Source organism: Etheostoma spectabile, chromosome 8 (genome assembly GCF_008692095.1).
Source record: "Etheostoma spectabile isolate EspeVRDwgs_2016 chromosome 8, UIUC_Espe_1.0, whole genome shotgun sequence".
In the NCBI taxonomy this organism is placed as follows: Eukaryota; Metazoa; Chordata; class Actinopteri; order Perciformes; family Percidae; genus Etheostoma; species Etheostoma spectabile.
In genome coordinates, this window is record NC_045740.1 from 20,824,823 (window position 1) to 20,847,652 (window position 22,830).

At 40.4% G+C, this 22,830-nt stretch overlaps 1 protein-coding gene across 6 annotated transcripts in view; it reads left to right on the top strand.

Annotated features, from left to right (window-relative positions):
- Positions 1 to 20,602, top strand: part of pamr1b (peptidase domain containing associated with muscle regeneration 1b) — a 72,379-nt gene extending 51,777 nt beyond the window's left edge. For all 6 annotated transcript variants that reach the window (XM_032522857.1, XM_032522856.1, XM_032522859.1 and 3 more), the window contains 13 exons: positions 1,567 to 1,743; positions 3,246 to 3,371; positions 3,959 to 4,073; positions 7,061 to 7,278; positions 8,899 to 9,006; positions 13,111 to 13,281; positions 13,435 to 13,626; positions 13,864 to 14,730; positions 14,822 to 14,998; positions 16,768 to 16,834; positions 17,018 to 17,247; positions 19,091 to 19,449; positions 19,530 to 20,602. In XM_032522857.1, coding sequence (XP_032378748.1) covers positions 1,567 to 1,743; positions 3,246 to 3,371; positions 3,959 to 4,073; positions 7,061 to 7,278; positions 8,899 to 9,006; positions 13,111 to 13,281; positions 13,435 to 13,626; positions 13,864 to 14,730; positions 14,822 to 14,998; positions 16,768 to 16,834; positions 17,018 to 17,247; positions 19,091 to 19,449; positions 19,530 to 20,111 — 3,389 coding nt within the window. In that variant the 3' untranslated portion in view covers positions 20,112 to 20,602. The remainder of the gene's footprint in view (positions 1 to 1,566; positions 1,744 to 3,245; positions 3,372 to 3,958; positions 4,074 to 7,060; positions 7,279 to 8,898; positions 9,007 to 13,110; positions 13,282 to 13,434; positions 13,627 to 13,863; positions 14,731 to 14,821; positions 14,999 to 16,767; positions 16,835 to 17,017; positions 17,248 to 19,090; positions 19,450 to 19,529) is intronic.
- The last annotated feature ends 2,228 nt before the right edge of the window (positions 20,603 to 22,830 follow it).

Genomic DNA, 22,830 nt, shown 5'->3' on the forward strand with positions numbered 1-22,830 from the left:
TTACACAGTGCACTCTTGTCTCAACAGACATCTCTTTAAACATGCAGGCTATGCCCATACCATGGATGTTTGCGGTCCTGACACTTCCACAGAAACAACAATCTCAACAGTAACTATGAGCGTCTCCTTTTTTTGTCTCAGGGAGGCAAACCAACCCAAACGAAAACAGACAATATAAGAATGTCAGCTTTGATTAAAATGCAAAGCTGAGGAGTTGTAAGTTGACATTAATTTTTACCACAAGAAAACAGGCGGTTAGTGTGACAGCCTGGGCATTGTGTAATGGACTGCCATGTTTGGGCGCCATGGTCCAAAAAAACGTTTGAGTGACATGAGTGACAAGTCATAGTCCTAAGATCCATTGCACCCCGTGCCACAAAGGGAGCAGACTGACTCCATGTTGTCACTGGCTTGCAAAACAGGCTTTAAAGGTTAATACATAAATCCAGCTGAGCCCATGTTATCCAAACAATAAATGACCCGAGGAGCCGACAAGAATCATAAAACAGCTAAACAGCTGCAACAGCTTTATAAACCACGAACTCTATCCTTAAAAGACACTTCCATTAAAGTTGAACTAGTGGCATTACACAGCCTACTTTCCGTTTGATTAATGTCAGTGTGGTTGTCATACCTCACTGTCTCTGCTAGGAGAAATGAGGACAAGGCCAGATTGTAGTTGGACTAAGATGCAATTTATGATATCATTAGCATGGAAGGGCAGCAGGGACCACTCACAGCATTCCAAGACAGCTTGCTTCTCCTCTATTTGACCGTCTGCAAACAAAAAGATTAATCACTTCTGGATGCTGCTTTTGTGTGTCTGTGTCTTAGATTCTTGGTTTTTATACTAAAAACAAATAGGCCAAGTGTGCAGCTATGGCATTACAAATAAAAACAGTGTGTCTGTGTGTTTTTAGGTGGGGGAGTATCAAGAGATTAAATGGTTAAAGGGTTGAGGGCAGAGAAGTTATCATGATTGCAGGGCTGGGAGGAGGGTACGTAAAAAACGCTGCACCAACGTTGTGCCAAGTCTAAAGTGCAGCTTTTTTTTGCAGAGAATTTCCACTTGTCTGTTTCAGCGTTTAAATCCTCTGTTACATAATTATACTTATTACATTAAACGACTCGCGCTCAAAGGTTCTTGGATCACTGGTTTCCAGTCCAATTAAACATTGCATTTATTGGGTAAAAACTTAACAAACATAATTTGATTCTGCTCTGTGTCAGTGACTTTACCAATGTGGCATGTCTGCCTAATGTAGTATGAGAACACAGAGAGGAGGGAAACTACTTAGAGACATGTGGTCCCCTGAAAAGGAGCTTGCAGCCATATGGCAGTGGAAATAACCAGAGAGCCAGTGCAAAGTAGCAGCTTACATAAACACTAAACTCACCAGAATCCCTCCACTGCAGCTCAGGCTTCTGTACACATTTCCCCACAAGGCCAATCATTACATTTGTCCTGATTCTCTCCATGTTTTACTCATCTTCCTCTCTACCTCTTTACAGATATTTCAATGTTCAAATGATTTGCTGAGTTTGCTGACCCTGATGTATCATTAGATTACAGGTATTTATACAACCACTGCCCGGGCCCAGACTGGAACGTTATGTGCAGAGGCTGCTGCGAGTATGATGTGATCCGCTGCAAATGCCCCCTACAGGGGACTCCAGTGGGCTATGCGGTGCCGTGCTGCCGCAACGCCATAAATGAGTGTGACCCCTGCATCATCCATCCAGGTAGAACCTCTGCAAATACTCATTAAAAACTTCATTAAATGTGAACAGAATAAAAAGTTGGCATTCTCTTTATAAAGCTACATCTGCTGATTGAGCCCACAAATCTCTATTCTTGAAACTGGTCTTTCTTTAATATCTGCAGTATAGTTTTTGCAAGACCAAGTGATGCCTATGAACTGCACAGCTGTTTTAAACGGTTAACCATTACAAACAGTATTACAGAAAGATTGAAAATATTTGTGGCTGATGATCTGATTTGTTTCCTGGCTAACTTCATATTGGGTCCTTCTCTTCACTTCTTGGCAGAACCCTTTTGAATTAGTGCAGGAGAGAACGATCAACATTTGAACTTTTATTTGTGAACGAAATGAAAATTGGTGTGTTTGTACACAGAGATGAGTGCATCTTTGTTTGGGTAAGAAATACAGGTGTGTGTGTGTGTGTTGTGTGTGTTGTGTGGTGTGTGTGTGTGTGTGTGTGGTGTGTGTGTGTGTGTGTGTGTGTGTGTGTACAAAAATGGGCTGTAGCTCACACATCCAAACTCCTGCTGTCTTCATGTTATTTTCCTACATGCCCTGCCTGTAGAAGTATGTCATGTTTTCTTCACAGCTGGAATGTACTCATGTTTTCCCTTTTATAGGGAAAAAACAGCCGTTTGAAATTCAAAGGATATCTGTACATAACCTTTTACTGTTAAACCCAAAAATGTGACTACCCCTGTTAAAATCCATAACTGTATTTACATCAGGAGAGACTATGTTGCAGATGTGCAAATCTTTAGTGCCACATAAGCATGTACATAAACTTTGGAGATTAGACTCCATTGTAAATATATATATATATATATATATACATATATGAGGTTTAGGAAAACCCAAATAAATATCTCTCCAATGGAGTCCAGGCACAATTAAGTACAAAAAGAGAAACAAAGAAAAAGAAAGCCGTCCGCCGGGAGAAGACCAAGGACAGAAGCAGAGGGAGAGAACATGTTGACATGCTGTGACAGGCTAGAATATAAGTGCCCGCCTCTAATTGGTTAACACCAACGTGAGTCCCCCTAAACAGTTGATCAGTATAAGAGAAGGATGTTAACGTTAATGAAGTCTACCTGACAGAATTGGCGCTGAGCTATATTTAGATCAGATGTTGCTTTTTCCCCCCATTGGATGAAGCTGTCTTTAAAGTGAAAATCTATCCTCCCAGGAAGGCATTTCAAGGGGTTTTCTCCACATTTCTATTTCACGAAGCACTAATACGTTTGTGTGTTCTGTTGTAGTGAAGGACAAGCGTGATGAGTTTAACAGAGTTGATTTAAAGAAAACATGGCAGGGGTCTGATGAGGTTGGGGTTCCATGTGAGGAAGGTGTTCCCAATTCTGACAAACAATAACAGCCCTTTTGAAATGCTCAATACAAAATTGTTTGTATTGTCTGTATTCGTACCTGTCAGCTTGACTTTTTAATTACTTTAATGTCATTTTGTTTCTGGCTCTCTTTCAGGTTGCAGTATATTTGAAAACTGTAAGCGCTGTAACAATGGGACATGGGGCCCCAGGGATGACTTCTTCATTACTGGCAAATACTGCGCTGAGTGTCGGCCTGGCTGGTCTGGTGGAGATTGCATGAGTAAGTCCCTTCATTCTCTCCCAATTAGTGGATTTTACATGGCTTTACTGTACATTATTTTCTACTATAAGTGAAATGAATACTGTGTTCCTGTGTTCTTTCCTTCCCTGCTGATTTATCCTCATCTGGGACAACTATGCCAGCTTGGAATGCTGCCATATACCCAGGAGGTTTTCCGTGGGGAGCTGAAAGACAAGTTAAAGTCATCAATTCGGAATCATATAAAACAATTTTATATGTAACATTTGGACACTGGCTACAGCGTTCTCAAAATGTGACTAATCTGCCAAATGGCACAACAAACATACATTTAATTATATGTAGAACCTGTAAAAGCAGCTGAATGCGTTGTTGCCTCTGTGTGCCTTTTTGCCTTGTGTTTATGCACCTTTATGTTGTTGAGCACAACACTGGGCTTTTGCAGTGGCTTTGGAATGTCAAATGTTATTGCTTTTGGCTTGCATGGTAACCAAAGCAGCTGAATGTAGAACCTCAAAATAATAATTGAGCTGTAATTAACAGCCACCAACATTTAAAGTGCAGCAAGTTTTCAAATTTAATTTCTTTCCCATGTGTTTTTTTTTCAGAATGTGGGGGAGTGATCCATAAACAGCAGGGCCACTTGGTGCTCGAGAGCTACCCCAACAATGCTCGGTGTGAGTGGACCATCCAGGTGGACCGTCCCTTTACTATAGAGCTCCGGTGAGACCATACACCTTCTGCTTCTAGAGGTGGTCCATAGTGGTACTCATTTACCTGCCTGTGTCACCAGAGCAAAGTTTGGAGGTACAATCACTTAGGTTACTTCAGGAAGGTTAGTGCTAATATTCACTGAGAGTAGTTGATTTGGCCTATCACAAAGCATGATGGGTAAAACCGCAGGTTATATTATTTGTCTTCTCCATCAGCTCTAATTTTAAACAAGACTAAGACCCTGTTTACACTTGGTTTTACAATAAGTCATCAGTACATCATCAGTGCAGGACATGGTGGTTGTTTTAGTGTCAACGATACCAGAAATCCAGTAGTGCCCCCAAAAGTACACGATACTCAATACAAAAGTTTATGTATAAAAAAATAAAAATAAAATACAAACCATAATACTTTCAACATTCATTCCTTTTATTTAAACATGCGTGTGTGTGTGTGTGTGTGTGTGTGGAGGGGGGGTTGGTAGTGCAGGCAAAATAGTTACCTAGTTCACAACCATAGTGTTAAAATGCAGTAAAACAGTACAGCTGAGTCTGATGGGAATATCATTAGATTCAAGGAATTTAATTATAAACCAGACACAAGTTGGACAGATAATAATTGGGGACCACAGATGTCTGTATGTATCTTCATGGCAATCCAATAGTTGCTGAAATATTTCAGCCTTGACCAAAATGGTGGTCCGTGACTAAAATGACCATAACAGATTTCTTAGAAAAAGTGCCCTGGTCACTCTGAATAATCCACATACTTCGCTGTCAACAGTTCTCATTGGAACAACTTTAAAATGAAGAATCCCTATAAAGTCATGGAGAAGTCTATTGGGTTAATTTGCCAACATATATATATACATACATATACATATATATATATATATATATATATATATATATATATATATAATATCTGCTTACAAAAAAAGGCCTGACACTGAAGAATATTGCAAACGTTTGTTTCAATAAAGTATAACTTGCCCCAGTATCATCTGGCATTAAAGCCTCACTTGGGATTTTCATTGTCCATCTGTAAAAGTTGTTAATGGCTGACCTGCTTCAGTTGAATTTCCACTCAGTTCAGCTCTTTCCGCAAGCTGTACTGTATGTCAGGGGCCGATGGCATGTCTACTGCAATGTTTGGAAACCACAACACCTTCTTTTTCAGGAAAGTTATTGCTTTTCAGTCAACTTTCTAGTTTTGTCATTTTCTCCATTACGCAAACAGCATTTTACAGGCGAGCATTTGTCGAGGGTTTTGGCAGAACATAAGTGCCATACAGTCTGAGCGTGCCATACGGTAATAGTTTGTTGTGTGCATAGAAGACATTTAATCATTCCAAGATTTGTATGTATGTATAAAGGGTTTCATTAAACTTAACCACATAGATTGCTAGGTTAAGTCCATTCTGTTATGACAAACAATACAGAGATGACCAATGTTTATGTAATTTTCTTGTGCCCTTTGTGACATAAACAAAGCCCCTACATGAAACAGAGCTCCTTTGCTCACAGATAGACTAATAGGTTGTATGTTTGTGCCTAAATGACTAAATAAATCACTGGCAGCATTTCGTGTATATCTTTAACTACTGTATCGTTGTGTACCGTGAGGTGAGCGTTATTGCAGTACACTAGCTCCATTTAGCATTACTGTATATCTTCCCTAACCAAAGGGTCTGTGATAAAGGATAAAATTAGAGGATTTGGGTGCATGCCAGTGCCTTGTATAAAGTTAATCAGTCATTCATGTCCGTTCCAATGGCCGAGGAGTGTACACCTGAAAGCGCAGAGAAAGGGAAAGGAGACTGCTTTGTGTTTTTCCTAATCCAGCTGACAGACCTCTCAATGTCACATTCTGACTGCAACTGAATCAAACAGCTCATGAATTGAAACTACTGTATATGTCAATTTCACCAACAGATGTATACATGAGCAGTCCTTAAAGCCACTTCTTCCGGATGTCCTGACTGTGTTGAAGCACACAAAGAATGTGTTGAACGTTGACAGATTATCTATACTGTCCTACCAGTGATCACCAGTCAAACTGGAAATAATGTTATGCAAGCTACATGTTTGTTCAGCATTCATGGATATATTTTATAGACATTTACCAGCTGCTGAGCTAAAATAACGAGATGCCAAATTAGACTTGGATATGAGCTCAAAACTGTTAAAGAGGCACATAGTGAATGTTAAAAAATAAACATCTATTAAATGAAGGGGTCTAAACAATCTTAAGATGTATACTAAGCTTGCCAAAGCCACAAAACCAATGATAAGCATCTGCTTTTCGTTTCTTGATGTGCTAACCATTTAATTATGGCTGCCGAGTCTCAACAATTATTGTGCTTTATCTCAAATATTTCATCTTAACTCATGTAAAATTGGCAAAAGGTTAGTGCATGCAGTGATAATGTGGTCTTACTTCTATACCTGCCATGATCTAAGGCTACTTTTTTCATTTACTCTTTACTGCTACAACTTAATTCTCACTAATCATTACAATAGAAAAACAAAAACATGAATCTAAATAATACATAAATCTAACTGCTGTGGTACCTGGTTAAAATGAGACTCATTTCACACGCCATTAAGTGCAGTAATCTGTGCAATAGTAGGGCAAATCCCCTTTAATGGCTGTTAATGTATTCAGTAGCTATGATTACTGTTCACTAGTTGTTTGCTGGCTGAAGATTTTAAAAGTGCCAGTTCCATGATGCCAGCTGGTGTGGCACTGCCAGGGAAAACAGGTCCTCTCATTATCCCGGGTAACACAAGTATAGGAGAAACACAACAGAAAGTTTTACACCCAAAAAATGTGTTTGCTTTATGTCACTACCTACCGTCATCCATAAAAAAAGTGTCAATTAATTATAATAAAATTAATTTCCAAGGTATTTGACTGTTTTTTTAACTATATGAAGTTCATTTGTCAGACACTTACTGCTTTCTGTTTTTTTATATTCATCGTCTTACCAACAGGTTCATGATGATGAGTCTGGAGTTTCACCATTCTTGTCGTTATGACTTTGTGGAGGTCCGAGATGGCGATAGCATCAATTCGCGTGTTATCGCTCGATTCTGTGGGAACAACAGACCCGCACCGGTTCAAAGCTCTGGCAACAGTTTGCACATACTCTTTGTGTCTGATGGTTACAAGAATTTTGATGGATTCTTTGCCACTTTCCAGGAGAGCTCAGGTAGGTCAAATACCACTGTTATTTAACACCTGATTCTACTTGGTAATAACATTTAAGTGGTTTTCAGTTTTTAGAACGGGCCACTGTACCATTACTGCTGCTAGAGTTGTGACAAATGAACTCAATGGTGCCCTCACAAAAAAACAGCATTGCACTTCCTTATCTGTGGATCTATAGAAGGCATTCGATTTAGTGGACCACAAACTGCAGCTGGACAAACGACTAAATGCTGGGTTTGGTCCTAAGGCTGTTAAATGGTTCAGAAATTGTTTTGTAGATTGAACTCAGTGTCCATGCAGCCGCAATCAGATTTTCTTAAAGGTGCTCTAAGCAATGTTGGGTTACGTTACTTCTTGTTGACGTTAGAAGTATTTTCAAACAAAATTTGATTTCATTCTGGGACCCATTTTGTTCTCTGTTTTTATACATTTGGATTTGGGTAAGGACATTCAAGCAAAAATACACGTCTATGATGAATACATTGTGTCATTTAACACGTGCCCCCTCCATAGTACAGGCAGTGCAAGAGCTTCAGTCTGCATTTCAGTCATCTCAAGCTGCTCTGTTGAGTTTAAAATTGGTTTAAAATGCTCAGTAAACTAAGTCTTATCTTCTTAAAAGCTTGTTTACACTTGCTTAATGATCTTAGCATTGTCAAACCATCTCCTGGTAAATTCATTGAAAAGATGTCCTTGTACTTGGGTATATGGATAGAGGACAAGCTTTTATAGAAGGTTAAATAAGGGAGCTCAATGTAAAGATTGGCTTTTATTTTAAAAACAAAACTTATTTTCAATGTCAAAACCAATTTGTGAAATCTACATTTCAGTCTGTGGTTGATCGCGGTACATATTGTTTCATTGCAAATGAAAATCCCTTACTTACTGTTGCATTCTTTATTAGTTGGAGGGTTGGGATTTGACTTTGTATGGGTGCTACCTTGGCCAGGTCTCTCTTGTAAAAGAGATTTCTGATCCGAACAACAACAAAATACTTAAACTATCTGTATGTACAATATGTACTACTAATAATCTACTTATATACCGTACTTTGAGGGCCGTTTGTGACATAATGCATTCCCTACCCCAAATCCTAACCCATTACACTAACCATAGCCTTAGGGTAATTTAAAACTTTTACCCAAAACCAAGTCCTCATCCAAAAACAGTGCTCAACAAGGGTGTGTACTGACTTTATATACATAAAAAGTAATTTGTAATGTCAGACTTGATGAACAAAGGGAATCAATGGCCTGCTTGAGAAAGTGAGGGCCAACCAAATGTCTTAATTTTCCAGAAATGTCCTCATTCTAAAGGTCTAAAACTCAGACACACACACACACACACACACACACACAGACTTGTAAGTGACCAGTGGCTAAGCCAGATCTTGTAAAAGTAAACAGAGGCTTTCTGTGTAGTTATACCAAAACACATTTAGAAATTGAAAGTAAAGATGACATTTAAATGGTAACTTCTTTGAATATTAATCCCTTGAAACAGCTCGGTACAGACCGCCAGTTCTTTTGGCATACACCATGGATGGGCTTTAAATCCAAACTAAGCTGCTAAAATACCATTTCTTCTTGTGACCTAATGTCATACACATGTATGTTTACAGCTTGCAGCTCTTCTCCTTGCCTGCATGATGGGACTTGTATCCTGGACAGTTCTTACACTTACCACTGTGCCTGTTTGGCTGGCTACACAGGCCAGAGGTGTGAAAATGGTGAGTCTGAAACAACTGAAGCCTCTGTAGTATGATCACGCTTGAAAAATGCTGGTATTGTAGGCTTTGGGGAGAAAATGGAAGTGGGGAAAGAGAGAAATACATGCAGGTTTTAATCCCGGAAGAAGAAAGCAGTCTCATACTGTTAGCATGACTTGTGTTTTCCATTTCTCTAAGTAGCTGAAAGACACGTGTTTTACTGTGTTGAGGCTTACAAAATCTCAGAACTATTTTAGTGATTTTCTCTGGAATTCAGACACACCTAGTTACAACAAACTATAGAGAGTTGACTTCTTCCTGAAAGCCTTTTTATTTTGCTGTTGTTGCTGCCCAGACACAGGCAATGATTCACTGTCACAAGGGAGAGGTCTGTGGTTTGGACTGGGTTCAGGCCAGCTGCCTCCTCTGTCCGTGCAGTCCCAGATATGGCTTTGGTCAGTCAGCAGTTCAACAATTGGGCTGCAAATCAAAATCACCATCTATCAAATATGTTATTTCAAATTCAGAAGCATTGAACCAAAGCAAAACAATTCAGCAAGGTTTGGAAGTATATTTATGAAGCCTTATAAAAAATACTTAAAACAATAACTTGTGACATGGCTGGCAGGGGAAAAGGTGACTTTGGTTAAGAATACAGGACATAGAGCTAATGTAATGTGGTGTGTGTTGTGTTGTGTCTTTATCTTATACCTGAATCTCATACCCGATTATATGGTTGTTGGAAGAGATTGTAAAACCTCATGTTGGCGGGCATGAAATTAAAATAAGATACTTATATTTAAAAAAAGAAAAAAAAGAAATTCAGCAGCATTGAACCAACTAAGACAAGGTGGGTGGCAAAGAAACTGACTGAGCTAAGAAATTAAAGGGGGAGAAGGCAAAAACAAAATATATGGACAATCAAGGATGACGAGAAGAGATCAATACTATGTTTTTTTTAGAGTTTGGTAATGTCGGCAAACCATGTTTTTTGTGCATATAAACTCATATAAGCTCATATAAACTCTAACTGTCTGACGAATTAGGTGTGAACATTTGTCAAAGTTTTCCTTTCACACATGCAGCACACAATAGGAGGTTGTCCATGTCAAATGTGTTCTCACCTACTGAAAACACTCTTTTAGGTTTAGGCGATGGGTAAGCCCTGGGTAAAGTGTGCAGGAGGCAGGACATGACATGTGGTTGTATAGCCAGGTCATAATGTGGTCATAAACAACCAAGTCTCCTGCCCCGGTCTTTGAATTGGTCTGATGATTTCGGCGTAGTCCCTTACAGAGAAAAGTTTCCAGTTACACACTTTAGCTGGCGTCTTTGTGTAAATCACCCTCCTTCTTTACCCCCAAATGTTTGTATTCTACAAGGTCTTACAAGGTCTTTATTGATGGGTGTCTGGAACCTTACTCGTGTTTTTATATCCAATACACCTCCCTTAAGATCCAGCAAAAACAGACTTCCTGAACCCCACTCACTTTTTTCTCGTGGTGTCATTTTCGGGGCTAAATACGAGTCTATAAAACAAATGGTGAAACAATTCACCTTCTATAACACGAGCCAGCTTTTCCATTGGAGGAGACACCCATAAAAAAAGGCAGGAGTTTCATTCCACACAGTGTGCATTCATCTGTATTCTCTTGAGGAATCCTCAGCTGTTAATTTTAATGGAATGGAGAGCTGGAATGACGCTAATGTGTGACATTTTGCAGAGGAAATATACTCTACATTTGTGCGGCGGAGTTAGATGGATAATTTTAAGTATGAAACTGACATTAGCCATATTTTATGTCTCCAATAATCAACCTATCTCTTTTTGTAAGCTTGAGCTAAAACTCATTCTGTATAAGAGAATCTTGACACATTATCCAAGAAACTCAAGCTAGGAAATCATATATTTTCCTTTCTCTTTCTGGCAGAGTTTTATCTATTCTTGAGTCTAATCTGTTTGGGAGTGCAGTGTTCAGCATAGTTTCCAAGGCATTAACTAAAGGAATGATGATTGACTTACAGTGTGTGTCGTTATGCATTGTATGTTTGCATTCCACCCCAATTACTCATCTCATCATGTCTGTGGACAAAATATGACATGGAATATGGATCATTTAAGTGCAAAAAGGATGCTTCAACTTAAACAAAAAAAAAAACATAACTAAAGGAGGTCAACTACAGAGAACTTTTCTACTTTTGGTTTGGAAAAAACATTGTCCATCTCCTAAGGGACTTAATTAAGATTGAAAAATGCCATAAGGCCAAACCGACCAGATTATAGGGAGGGTTATTTGGTTTGGAGCTATGAAGCCACCGTCAGTGCATTTCATGGATTGAACCCAATTTAAAGTCAGCAACACAGAAAAGCCCTAACGGATTACCTCACACACAGTGCTGTAATGGTATAATAACATCAGAATTAACATGTGTGTCTGGGTTTTTTGTAAACTCAGTTGTGGATGTTGCAGTCCTGTACCACACCATTTGCAATTTGAAATAGATACTTTATTCACAAAAAAACAACATAACACAACAATATGACATTCATGACAAGGATACTTTTATTTTACAGTAGGTTGTCACATAACAGTGGTTGCCACAGTATTCTACCACCACATTACCAATCTCTACAACCCCAACTTCATAAAATACACTTTTACAACACTGGAAAATTAAACAGTTTGACCAAAGCTATTTTATTGCATCTATTTTTTCCTCATTTACAAGCTGCGTGTGAAATAAATTTACAATTATACATAGTCAATGTAAAGCACTTTGTGAATGTTGAAAAGAAAGTTAATGACCCTAGTAGTTGTTCTTTTGTGATTCCCAATCATGCTGAATCACAAATGTCTGGCGGAGAAAAAGCTAAAAACTTCTCAGATGCTTGGGATTTGCTGCAAATCAAATTTTAATTTCAGCCTGTTCTCGCATAGTGTCACTAAACCTGACTGCACAGGCATCACGACACTCTAGGACAGCTTCAATATATACCAGACCTGCAGGTATATGATAAGATTTAAACTGAACTAGATTATATCCAAACAAGTCTTAGTGATAGAGTTGAAGATTATAATTTTTATATATAACACTTAGACACAGGATTGCACGGTTCCAGCGCGTTGCCCTCTCTTCTTGACCCAATTCAGTACATAGATCCAAAAGCACAGCTTTAGGGACTTTAAATCAGAATATTAGCCAGTCATCGTCATGGTCCCTGAAGTCTCTTTCTCTCCTGATTCTTCCATTTGGGTTTAGTCCTCCTGCAGAGCCAGCAGTGCCGTCATGCAGCATTACGCACGGGGGTCACCGCATTATTATTGTTTACAACAATTTGTGATTGTTAACAGCTAGCCAAAAGCACAGCATCAACTATATCCCCCACCCAGAGATACAGTTTGAAGATGAAAGTGTAAAAGGCAAAGCTGATTAAATATTAAGAACAAATTTTGATTTAAGGTTTGAGTTGGACAAGGTGTTGGATGGAACAATAATATTCAGTACAAGTATAATACACACACACAATATAACTGGATTTATCTTCATGACAACATGGATATGGAGAGATAAAACATGTGTAAAACGTGTGAGGCATCAATCCTTAATAATATTACGAGTAATCATTATTCCCACATTTACTGCCTGCAGTTTGACATCATTTCACCTCCTCACCAATGGTATTTCCAGTTCTTATTGTCTCTAAAATGTGTGTACGCATGAGTCAGAGTTTGCGTGGATGACTGCACATCCTCCCGTCAAGTTTGTTTTTGATATATCACAACCTTAGCGTGGGAAGTGGCGTACACACATTTTCAGCCCCGTTTTGTGTGTACGCCACGTTTATAAATGAGACCCATGGCCTTTTTTAAATTAAGATCAATTGGGTTGTATTACTTAGGCCACCTGTCCGACCTGCAAACACTTAAAGGAAATGAAGGCACTGAAGGTCTATTTGGGTGTGTTTTCACAGCTGGGAGGTGCAATAAAATGGTGTTTGAGGAATGCTAGAGATGCCTGATAAATCCCCTATCGGCCTTGGATGAACCAGCATTCAGTTAAGTAAAGGGAAAATAACACAACATTTGTTCATAAATAACATAAGCATTCCTGTATTTCCATCAGTGGTGGGATGCCGCAGGCCTCCAGTGCCCACCCATGGATCCACAGAGGGTTTGTTTCATCACTCGGGGGCACGCATCACTTTCCGTTGTGACCCTGGCTTTGAGCTGCAGGGGTTTCGTACTGCCATCTGCCTGAGGGATGGAACCTGGAGTGCGCCTGCCCCAGAGTGTGGTAAGATAATGATGTGAATGGGTTTTGAAATTTGGGAATTCCATATGTGTGTTGTTGGATTCCATACATACTTCCCTGAAAGATGGTGCAGCAGATTGTGGAAAAAGGACAATTTGCAGCTTATAAAAGCTTTATTTTCTTTCCTGTCTCCAGTGCCAGTGGAAAGAGTCTGTACTTTACCACCCAAGCCAACACACGGGAACCACTTCCTGGTTTATGGACCCAACGATGTCCTCATTGCTCTACAGTACCTGTGCTACCAGCCCTATGAGCTCAGTGGGATCTCCCAGAGAGCCTGCCTCCCTAACAACACCTGGAGTGGGACCCCTCCTGTTTGCACCCAAGGTCAGACAATGTGTTTTAAACAAAGATCAGAGCTAAGATGGATGAGTCAGTGCAAACTGTGCAAAGTACATGCAGCTCATTTTACGTTACATTTTATAAGGTCAGTCTTTAATGGATTAGAAAATTAGTCAGTGCCTAGAGCCATTCAGCCTGACAAACCTTTGAACAAAAATAATTTTCAATCAGCTACTAACTATGAATTCAGTAATGATCTTTCCTTATGTTCTGAATCCACAGTGAATAACACTCTCACTGAAGCGGAAAAGGACAAAGGCAAGGCAAAAGAGACAGAAAAAGGCAAAGAAACAGATAGTGACACAGATAGCAGCAAAACTAAAGCGAAAGGTCAAGAGAACACAACTGGAGTAAACGAAAGTGTTGGAGGGAGAGATATAAACACTGGGCACGAGAATACAACAGCAGTTGACAGAGAAAATAAATACACTGGCACCATTCCAGAGAAAACTGCGTCTGAGGGTAGGAATGAAGGAGAGCTAGAGGAAAGAAATTCTGGGTCAGAGAAACCCACTGGAGGCAGCAAAGATAAAGTGGATCGTGAAGGCCCAGACAACAGCCTGCATCAGAAAGAACCTGAAGTAGGAAAACCACCTGAGAGAAAAGAAGGCAGCCCGGACACATACGTGGAGACAGAAAAGACAGATGTAACGGGAGTAGTTGTGATAAAAGACAAAGGGCAAGAAGAGAAGGAAAGAAAAGAGGAGCAGGTGAATGGGAAAAGAGATCCTGACAAAGTCGGCCCTAATGATACCAAGATGAGAAAGGTCATAGCTGAGGGGGAAAACACAGTGGAGATATTTGAACTGGAAATGACAAAGAACAACACAATTATACATGACACAAAGGACAAAAAGAAAGAAAATAGTACCATAAGCTCTCTAGAGCCGGGGAGAAAAATCCTTCCCACTAGAGTCAACATTACACAGTACACAATGTATAGAGCGGGAGGTGAGGAGCAACCGGGGGGGAAACCAACACTTAAAGAGGATGAGACAGAGAAGGATTCTGCTGAGAAAACAAAGAAGACGTTGGAAAAGGAGAGGAAGGAAAAAGAAAAGGAGAAAGAAGTCAATCAAAGCTTTACCGGTAAGAGACTCATTGAAGAAAAATGTAAAACGATTAGCATCTGCTTCTTGTCGGTCTTTACCCTCACCTACTGTCTGCGATCCTCCTGCAGAAAAAAGCTGCCCACCTCTCTCCCGCCTCTACCATGGCTACTACCAGCTGCTGTCGGGGGTGGAGCCTGAAACAGTGGAGTTCTTCTGTAACCACTCCTACGCTCTCAGTGGCGATGCTCGACGTACCTGCCTGCCAAACGGTACATGGAGTGGAAAACAACCCCTCTGTGTCAGAGGTACTGGCATCTGTTTGGTCACTATTTTTGTTTTTTTACTTTGTGTAATGGATGTATACATTTTGTCTCATTATTACAGCATTAATAAATAGTTACCACCTCCTATAGGTATACAATTTCAATGTTTCTTTAAAGTGCAAGCGTTCACACTGCAAGCTCAGTGTTTTATTAGAAAATGAATAAGTAATTAATACGGGGTAATGAGTTGAGCTATAAAGGCTTGTTACTAAAGGGTTCTAAAATGCCAAACAAATGCTAACGGTAAAGGCTAATGGTTTAAGGATTCGTAGTACTATAATCCATCAAGTCTGGAGTTTAAAATGTTAATTAGTTCTTAAATGATTTTGGTCTGGATGCTCTTCAACTCTTTGCCAAAAGGCATGCGGTCAAATTGGCCGTGGCTTGACTGTCCTCATGATTGATAGGAGGAAAAGGCAAAGAAAGTTACACTGTTGGAGGATATACATTTGCCAAAAGATTTTTTTTTTCCAACCTGGTTAGATAGATTGACTTTTTGGGAAATGCTCTTTTTCTCTTTCTTGATGAGAGTTAGATGAGATAATACCACCCTCATGCCTCTCCGTTATATATGGAACTACAGCCAGCAGCGGTTTATTGTGCATTACATATACAGTAGCTTAACAAAAAGACTGAAACAGGGCAAAACAGGTAGTCTGGCTCTAAAGCTCTAAAGGAGGGGTCTTCAACAGGGGGTCCGCGACCCCTAGGGGGTCCGCGGAGGTACTGCATGGGGGTCGCAAAAGTTTTGGTTGATTAGACTTTTTTTTATATTCCCCCCCCCTGCAATTTTTTCCACTAATTGAAATGTCTTTAAATACACATTAACATGAACTCAACACACTGTAGTAAACAGATAAATGGAGGCAGAAGATGTCTTTCAGTCATCAATGCACACATGGCACTATAGGACGAGTTTGATATAACACAATTTTATACAATATATATAATTAGGGGGTCCCCGCTCCATCTCGCCATCAGTTTGGGGGTCCTTGGCCTGGAAAACGTTGAAGACCCCTCCTATAGTGCCATGTGTGCATTGATGACTGAAAGACATCTTCTCCCATGCAGTACCTCCGCGGACCCCCTAGGGGTCGCGGACCCCCTGTTGAAGACCCCTGCTCTAAAGCACAAATAGTTTTTTTTTCTACATCCAGTTTATGTACCGATTAAACAAAAGAGAATGTGTTAATTAGGCTAAGTTGACTGGCTCATGTTTAACATACAGACATGAAAGTAGTGTTAGTCTTCTCATCTAACTCATGCCAAGAAAGTGAATAAGTGTGATTGCCAAAATATTGAACTTATCCATTGACCATTATTATAGACATTACTTTTATAACCATCATATAGTATGCCATAGAAGACAGTGGTGCCACTAAAGACATCACGTCATTCCTGTCAGTTTATAAATCCCCACAGTGCAGTCGCTGGCGTATGATCTGGCTACACCACTTACTGTATCGATTTCGCGATGGGCGGGGGGGGGGGGACTTTGGAATTTCTTTGAACCAATCACAACCGTCCTAGGTGGCACTAACCCCCGATAGCGGAGATAGCAAGAGGGGAGGAACAATACGCGACAGATGTCAGGCTTTATCCCAGCGATATACATCTGTTCAGTTATAGCTCAATTCAAATCACAGCTGATGTAAATGGGACTTTGGTATGTATGTGTATGTGTATGTGTATGTGTGTGTGTGTGTGTGTGTGTTATGTATGTGTATTCATAAATATGTGTTTATTTGCAGCGTGTCGGGAGCCCAAAGTGTCAGAGCTGGTTAGGCAAAGAGTTTTGCCACCTCAGGTGCCATCCAGGTATGTAAACCGATGCTTTATGTTGTATAGCGTACGTACTGAATATTATTATGCTATTGCAACTGAACAATTAAAAGCAATAAGTCTTTTCTCATACTATACATTTCTTTCTGCACATCCAACAGCATTTACTCAACCTAAAGGGTATATCTACGTTCCCCTGGCTTCTTCTTCTTTCCTCAGAAAGACTCCTGTACACAAGCTCTACTCTTCTGGGGTGGGCCGACTGCTCCAGTCTGACGGCCCCACTAAAGGGCCTTCAGTTTTTCCCCAGTTGCCCCAGGGCTTCCACCACCTTTACTCACATATAGAGTACGAGTGTGCGTCTCCTTTCTACCACCACTCTGGCAGTTCTCACCGCACTTGCTTGAAGACTGGGAAATGGAGCGGGCGTCATGTGTCCTGTTCGCCAGGTGAGGGCAGCAGAGGAATACTAGTTGTCTGACCAGTGGAAATGACCACCAGACTCAACACACTGACAGACATTTTCATCTCAGATGCTGAGATTTACAATTACATATTAACAATAATGGCTGAATACAAAATTCTGAAGTTTGAAAAAACTACAGACATTTTTCAAATGAAGCAATATTAACAAAGTGCACTGTTGGAACATGCAGCCGCACCTTCTTAAAATATCACCACTGCCTCTGAATACTGACATTGAACAATACATTTTCAGTATCTTCACCCATCTCTTGGGCATTCCTGCCAGCTGTGGTCCTCTCTTTAATACTCAACAGTGTAACTTCCCTAAAGTAATAAGAGGAAAAGCCAATAGTTAACATTTACAGTGGAGCTGTGAGATAGATGCAATGAGAGTTTAAAAAGATCAGCTTCCTTGATTAAACACAGCATCTTCCAGGCTGTAATTAAATTGACAACCTACATACACAATAGTCTTCACTTTCTTCATCATCAGCAGCAACTACATGTAATGTAAAAGCACATATGGAAGATAGGACAGCTTTGTTGCAGTTTGGATCCAATCACACTCTACCTTCCCATCAGTATAATAATGTTGCAACCAAAACGTCTTCCAGACTTTGTCACTTTTAAATAGTTCTCAATTTTCCTTAGAGTGGAAGGAAAACACACTGGGCCAGCCACTTTAATTGTAACAATCTAGCGTAGGTCCGTTCAGGGCGTGTCCAAATCCACGTTTGCTAGTTTGACAACGGAAAAAAGGGTCTGTGTGACGGGGGCATGGTTCAAAAGGGTTGTACTTAGTGTCTTCATTAATTCATAGGTGTGTTTTGGGCATAACATGCAAAAAAACAATCAGACTGTCATCTCCCATTCCCTTTAAAGTCAGGGTTTCCCTTGGCGCTTTGCTATTATGATGGCGGATTAGCACCGTCATATTTTTATAACCTTTGTCTGCTGCTATGCTTCCTTGTGTGTGTATAACAAGCATAGTAGGTGCGCTGTCCATAAGCCTAATGAAATGCTGCACTATTGACTTTAGACCAGGTTTTGGTTGGTCAATGGCGCGATCACTTCCCGCTGCTTCAAGATAGCAATATGGCAAGAATTCACCTGAACACACCAGTGTAAGACCAGCACGCCCATGGGCGCAAAGATGGGCGCAGTGCTGCGCTAGATGCAAAATAGGGCCCTGTAGCAAACACAGGACATGCCACCTTAATACCAACCTAGAAATGTGTTGGCTCTATGAGCTTTGTTCACCTTTAATAAAATTGGTCTGTACACATCTAAAACAATGGCAACAAACCCTTTTTTTGTAGTCTGCTGCATCATACTGTGGAGCAAAGTAGCAAAAGCAGATCAGAGGTCTAAAAAACATATTCAAGTCTGTTTATTACTTGGTTTAGGAAATTGGGAACACAATTTTTGAATCCCCCGTGGACGTTTTGTAGAAGGTAGGTATAACCGGTATCCATCTACTGAATGTTAAAGGACTATAAAGAGTTTGTCTCCACATATTTTTTTTTCCAGAGGATGCACTAAGGCTTCTTTCATTAGTTAGGGGCTCTCACATTTTACAAGATTGTGTGGCTTTTGAGTATTTTATATGTTGCTCCATCTATGCCACAGCTTTGCATTTTGGCACACAATCTTTAAGACAACAAGCTTATGTGCAAAGCTTTCAGGAGGGAAAGACAAGTCAAAGACAGTCCCACAGCACTAAGTGTTGACACAGTCTCAGTGTAAGTCTAATTATGTTTCCTGTATTCCTTTTTCCTCCCCTCCTCTCCTCTCTGTTCTCTCATCCTGTCACCTCCTCTTTGGCAGTGTGTGGGAAGTATCCAACCTTTGACCCAGAAAGGCCAGCAGAGGCTCACTGGCCTTGGCTGGCAGCCATCTATCGCCGCTCCACCAACGGAGCTGAGACCAAGGTGACCAAGGCAGACAGCCAGGCGGGGTCCCTGAAGGGGGACGTTGGAGCAGGATCTAGCAACCACAATGCGGCTTCTGACTGGCAGCTGGTGTGCAGTGGGGCTCTGGTGAACCAAAAGAGGGTGGTGGTTGCAGCCCACTGCGTGACAGAGCTGGGGAAGGTGTATCCTCTGGATGCAGCCAAGATCAAGGTGGTGGTAGGGAAGCAGTACCGGGACGACCACAGGGAAAGTAAAGGTCTTCAACACCTGAGGGTAAGCTAATCTAGATCTTGTCTTTTAATGATCCCCTTTGTATCAAACTTGTACCTAAGTACATCTCTTTCTCCTTCTAGGTGGCCTCTATTGTTGTTCATCCAAACTACGACCCACATATTCTTGACTCTGACATTGCCGTGGTTAAGTTACTGGACAAAGCAAGGATCGGGGAGAAGGTACTGCCCCTCTGCCTCTCAGACAGCCAGGGAGAAGAGGTGAGCTCTGGGCAGGGGCTTGTGACAGGCTGGTCTCCACTGCCTGATTCAAGTTTAGGCCTGGATGAGAGGGCAAGGGTGGGACTCGTTCACCTCGCCGATGTGGTCCCCTGTGAGCAGCAGTATGCTCGTAGCGGCGTGCCAGTCAGCGTCACAGACAATATGCTCTGTGCCAGCCAGAAGCCTGACTATGAACCCTCTAACATATGTCCCTCTGACACGGGGGGAATCCTTGTCCTCCCCGCCCTCTCTGAGGACCAGGCTAGCAACAACCAGAAGCCCTCTCTTAGCTTCACACAGATGCAGGGAGAGAGCAAAGGGCTATGGAGACTCCTGGGACTGGTGAGCTTTGGCTATGACCAAGGGGAGTGTGATCCTGACCTGTACACAGTCTACACACGTGTAGCCAACTTCAAAGACTGGATAGAGAGCAATATGAAATAAAACTCCTACTGTCTATCTCACTTTGTCCCCTCTTAACATATTTAAATGGCTTCATATCTTGGAACATTAATATATGAAGCTATTTAAATATGTCCCCTTATGTTTGTCTGTTTTTCTTTTCTTTTTTTCTTTCACAAGGACATTTTCTCCTCATTATCTACTCATTGCAGAAGCAGTGGAAACACTGGACAACACAGTCCTCTAACTGAAGGGGGTGCTAACACATTAGATGTGCTGGGTATGGACCTTTTCATCAGAAAACTTCAGTAATCAGGTCCCTCAGCCTGACGTTACAGACTTGAAAATGAGCAGAAAACCATTTCACGCCTTTGGCAGATGGCGGTTTGTATTGTACTCATTGGTATGTATATATTATGTTGTAATGTACTGAATTATTCTATCAATTCATATGACGCAAGAGATGTACATATTGTATCCAAAGACAGAAAACCGTGACGTTTTTAATGAAAGAAAAAGTGGGGTGTGGTAAAGCGTCTGAGTGTGATTATTTTTCATTGTATTGTCAAACTCGGTATATGCACAAACTAATATATACTACTGACTGATTACCATCATTACATTGAGATGGTGTGAAAACAACACCTTATATTTGCTCTATGAAGCACACAGTGGGCTAGCGCTGTGCACATTAATCCAGGTCAGAGAAGCACCATTTTCCCAACCATAAACAGAGCACATTATTCACAGATCAATTCCCTTTTCTGGGCTCAAATTAAATCAATTACTTCCATTTTGACTTCCCTCCATTGTCAGAAGTGAGTAGATAGAGGAGCTGCAGCTTATATTGACTTCCAAAAGGGGGCAATAAAGAATGCATTCTTACTCTATCTTTGGGAGCATCAATGGTAGAGCTAGTTTGTTGGTTCTCATGTTCTTTGGTGATTTAAAAATAATAATTGAAATTACAAGCTGCTTTACATAAGTAAATTCAATACTACTACTAGTAGTACTAACTATGCCAATGAGACAGATAAAATCAGGAAATTAGAGGACAACATTTAAAAAAATAAAACTCAATAAAATAAAGTCAACAAAAACACATAATGGAGCAATAAAAAAATAAAATTGGGGCCAATATTAATAAAAGACTTTTTTTATTGTTTGTTTTTTCACAGATTTTTTTACAAGATGGTAGTGCATCTTCTGTCCTCAGACAGGATGCTCGAGGGACCTTGGCTGTAAAAGCCCGGACTGTGACAGCCTGGAAACCCCCGGCAGAGCATCTGAGGCTGCACGCTGGCTTCTAGGGAATAGGATAAACTGAGCCAGCCCGGGAAGTGCTTTTCATTTGATTAGTATAATCTTAATTGCACATTATTGATCATGTATCCACATGAAGGCAGCATAGAAAGCTGAAAACACAACACTGACTTTTCATCACCTAATCAAGTTTTAAAGGTGATGCGTTAGCCAACAGTAGTCTGTACACACAACCATTAGCATTATCATTGATTTGGAGTTGTGCCTTTGGAAACTTGACACATGTAAGTTTAACATTCATTCTCTTTTGAGCCGGTTTTTGTAAACTTTGAGAAATGCGTGTTTCATTTGCTTCCAAGTGTTCCACTATGTTCCTCAGCTGCTAGTTGCTAACGGTCCGTTACAGGCAGGTTAGCGTTTCACGTGTTCATCTTGTGTATCAGAGCTTTCTGCAATTGGTGGAAATTATGTTAATGAGTGGGTTTGCAGACCAGAAAGCCAAGAAAAAGTAAGACCATTGACCCCTTTAAGACTTCATATAATAATTTGATTCATTAATAAAATAAATATATTGTAAATAAAAAACAAAACATGTTACCAATCATATAGAGCATGTTATTCACAAATCAATTTTAAATGTCAATTTAAAAAAACAAGAGAAGTGCAGCTTTAAAATCAACTCTAACATGGACATTATTACTTTCAAATGAACATTGTATGACTTTCTCAAGGTAAACCTGATTTTTGAGATGCATTCCTGATTAGGTTGTTCTGTAGACTTGACATCTGTCTGGATGACGACAAAAGGACCAAATGAAATGCTGCAAGGAAGAATAAAGCAGGGGTGTAATTGTTCAGAAATCTATAAGGGAACTTGATAAAGTGGCTAATTACTGATGTTTGGGGCTTTACCTTGGTGCCGTGGGGTGTCACGAGCAGTTCCTTGTCTGGATATTCTCAAAAGGATCACTCTTATTGCCCATGGCTGACTTGGGCCTTGCATTTTGATTCATAAAATCATAGCACTATGAAGCCAGCATGCTTGTGTTAAAAGCTTTTAAAGTTACCACAGCTAGTTTTGTTCACTGCAGCCATACATTCCCCACAGCCATGTCCCAATCTTGAGCACCCAGAAAGTGTGATTCTTTTATGTAAAGACCTAAGTCTGCAAACCTACTTCCTTCTACAATTTTGTCTTTGATTCTAAAAACTGATAAGAAACACTCATGTGGTGGCTGGGTTAGCTCAGTTGGTAGAGCAGGTGCGCCTTTCAAGAGGTATAGTCTTTGACACGGTGGTTGTGGGTTCAAATCTGACCTATGGCCCTTTGCTGCATGCCATTCTGCTTTCATGTCTTCATCTGTCCTATAAAAAATTAAGGCATCAAATGCCTGAAAAAAACAATCTGTTACCCATTTAACATGGAGTACAGTAAAATGCAAACGAAGGTTATGCTATTTGATGTCTTTAGATAAAATCTCTCATAAAGACAAAGTCC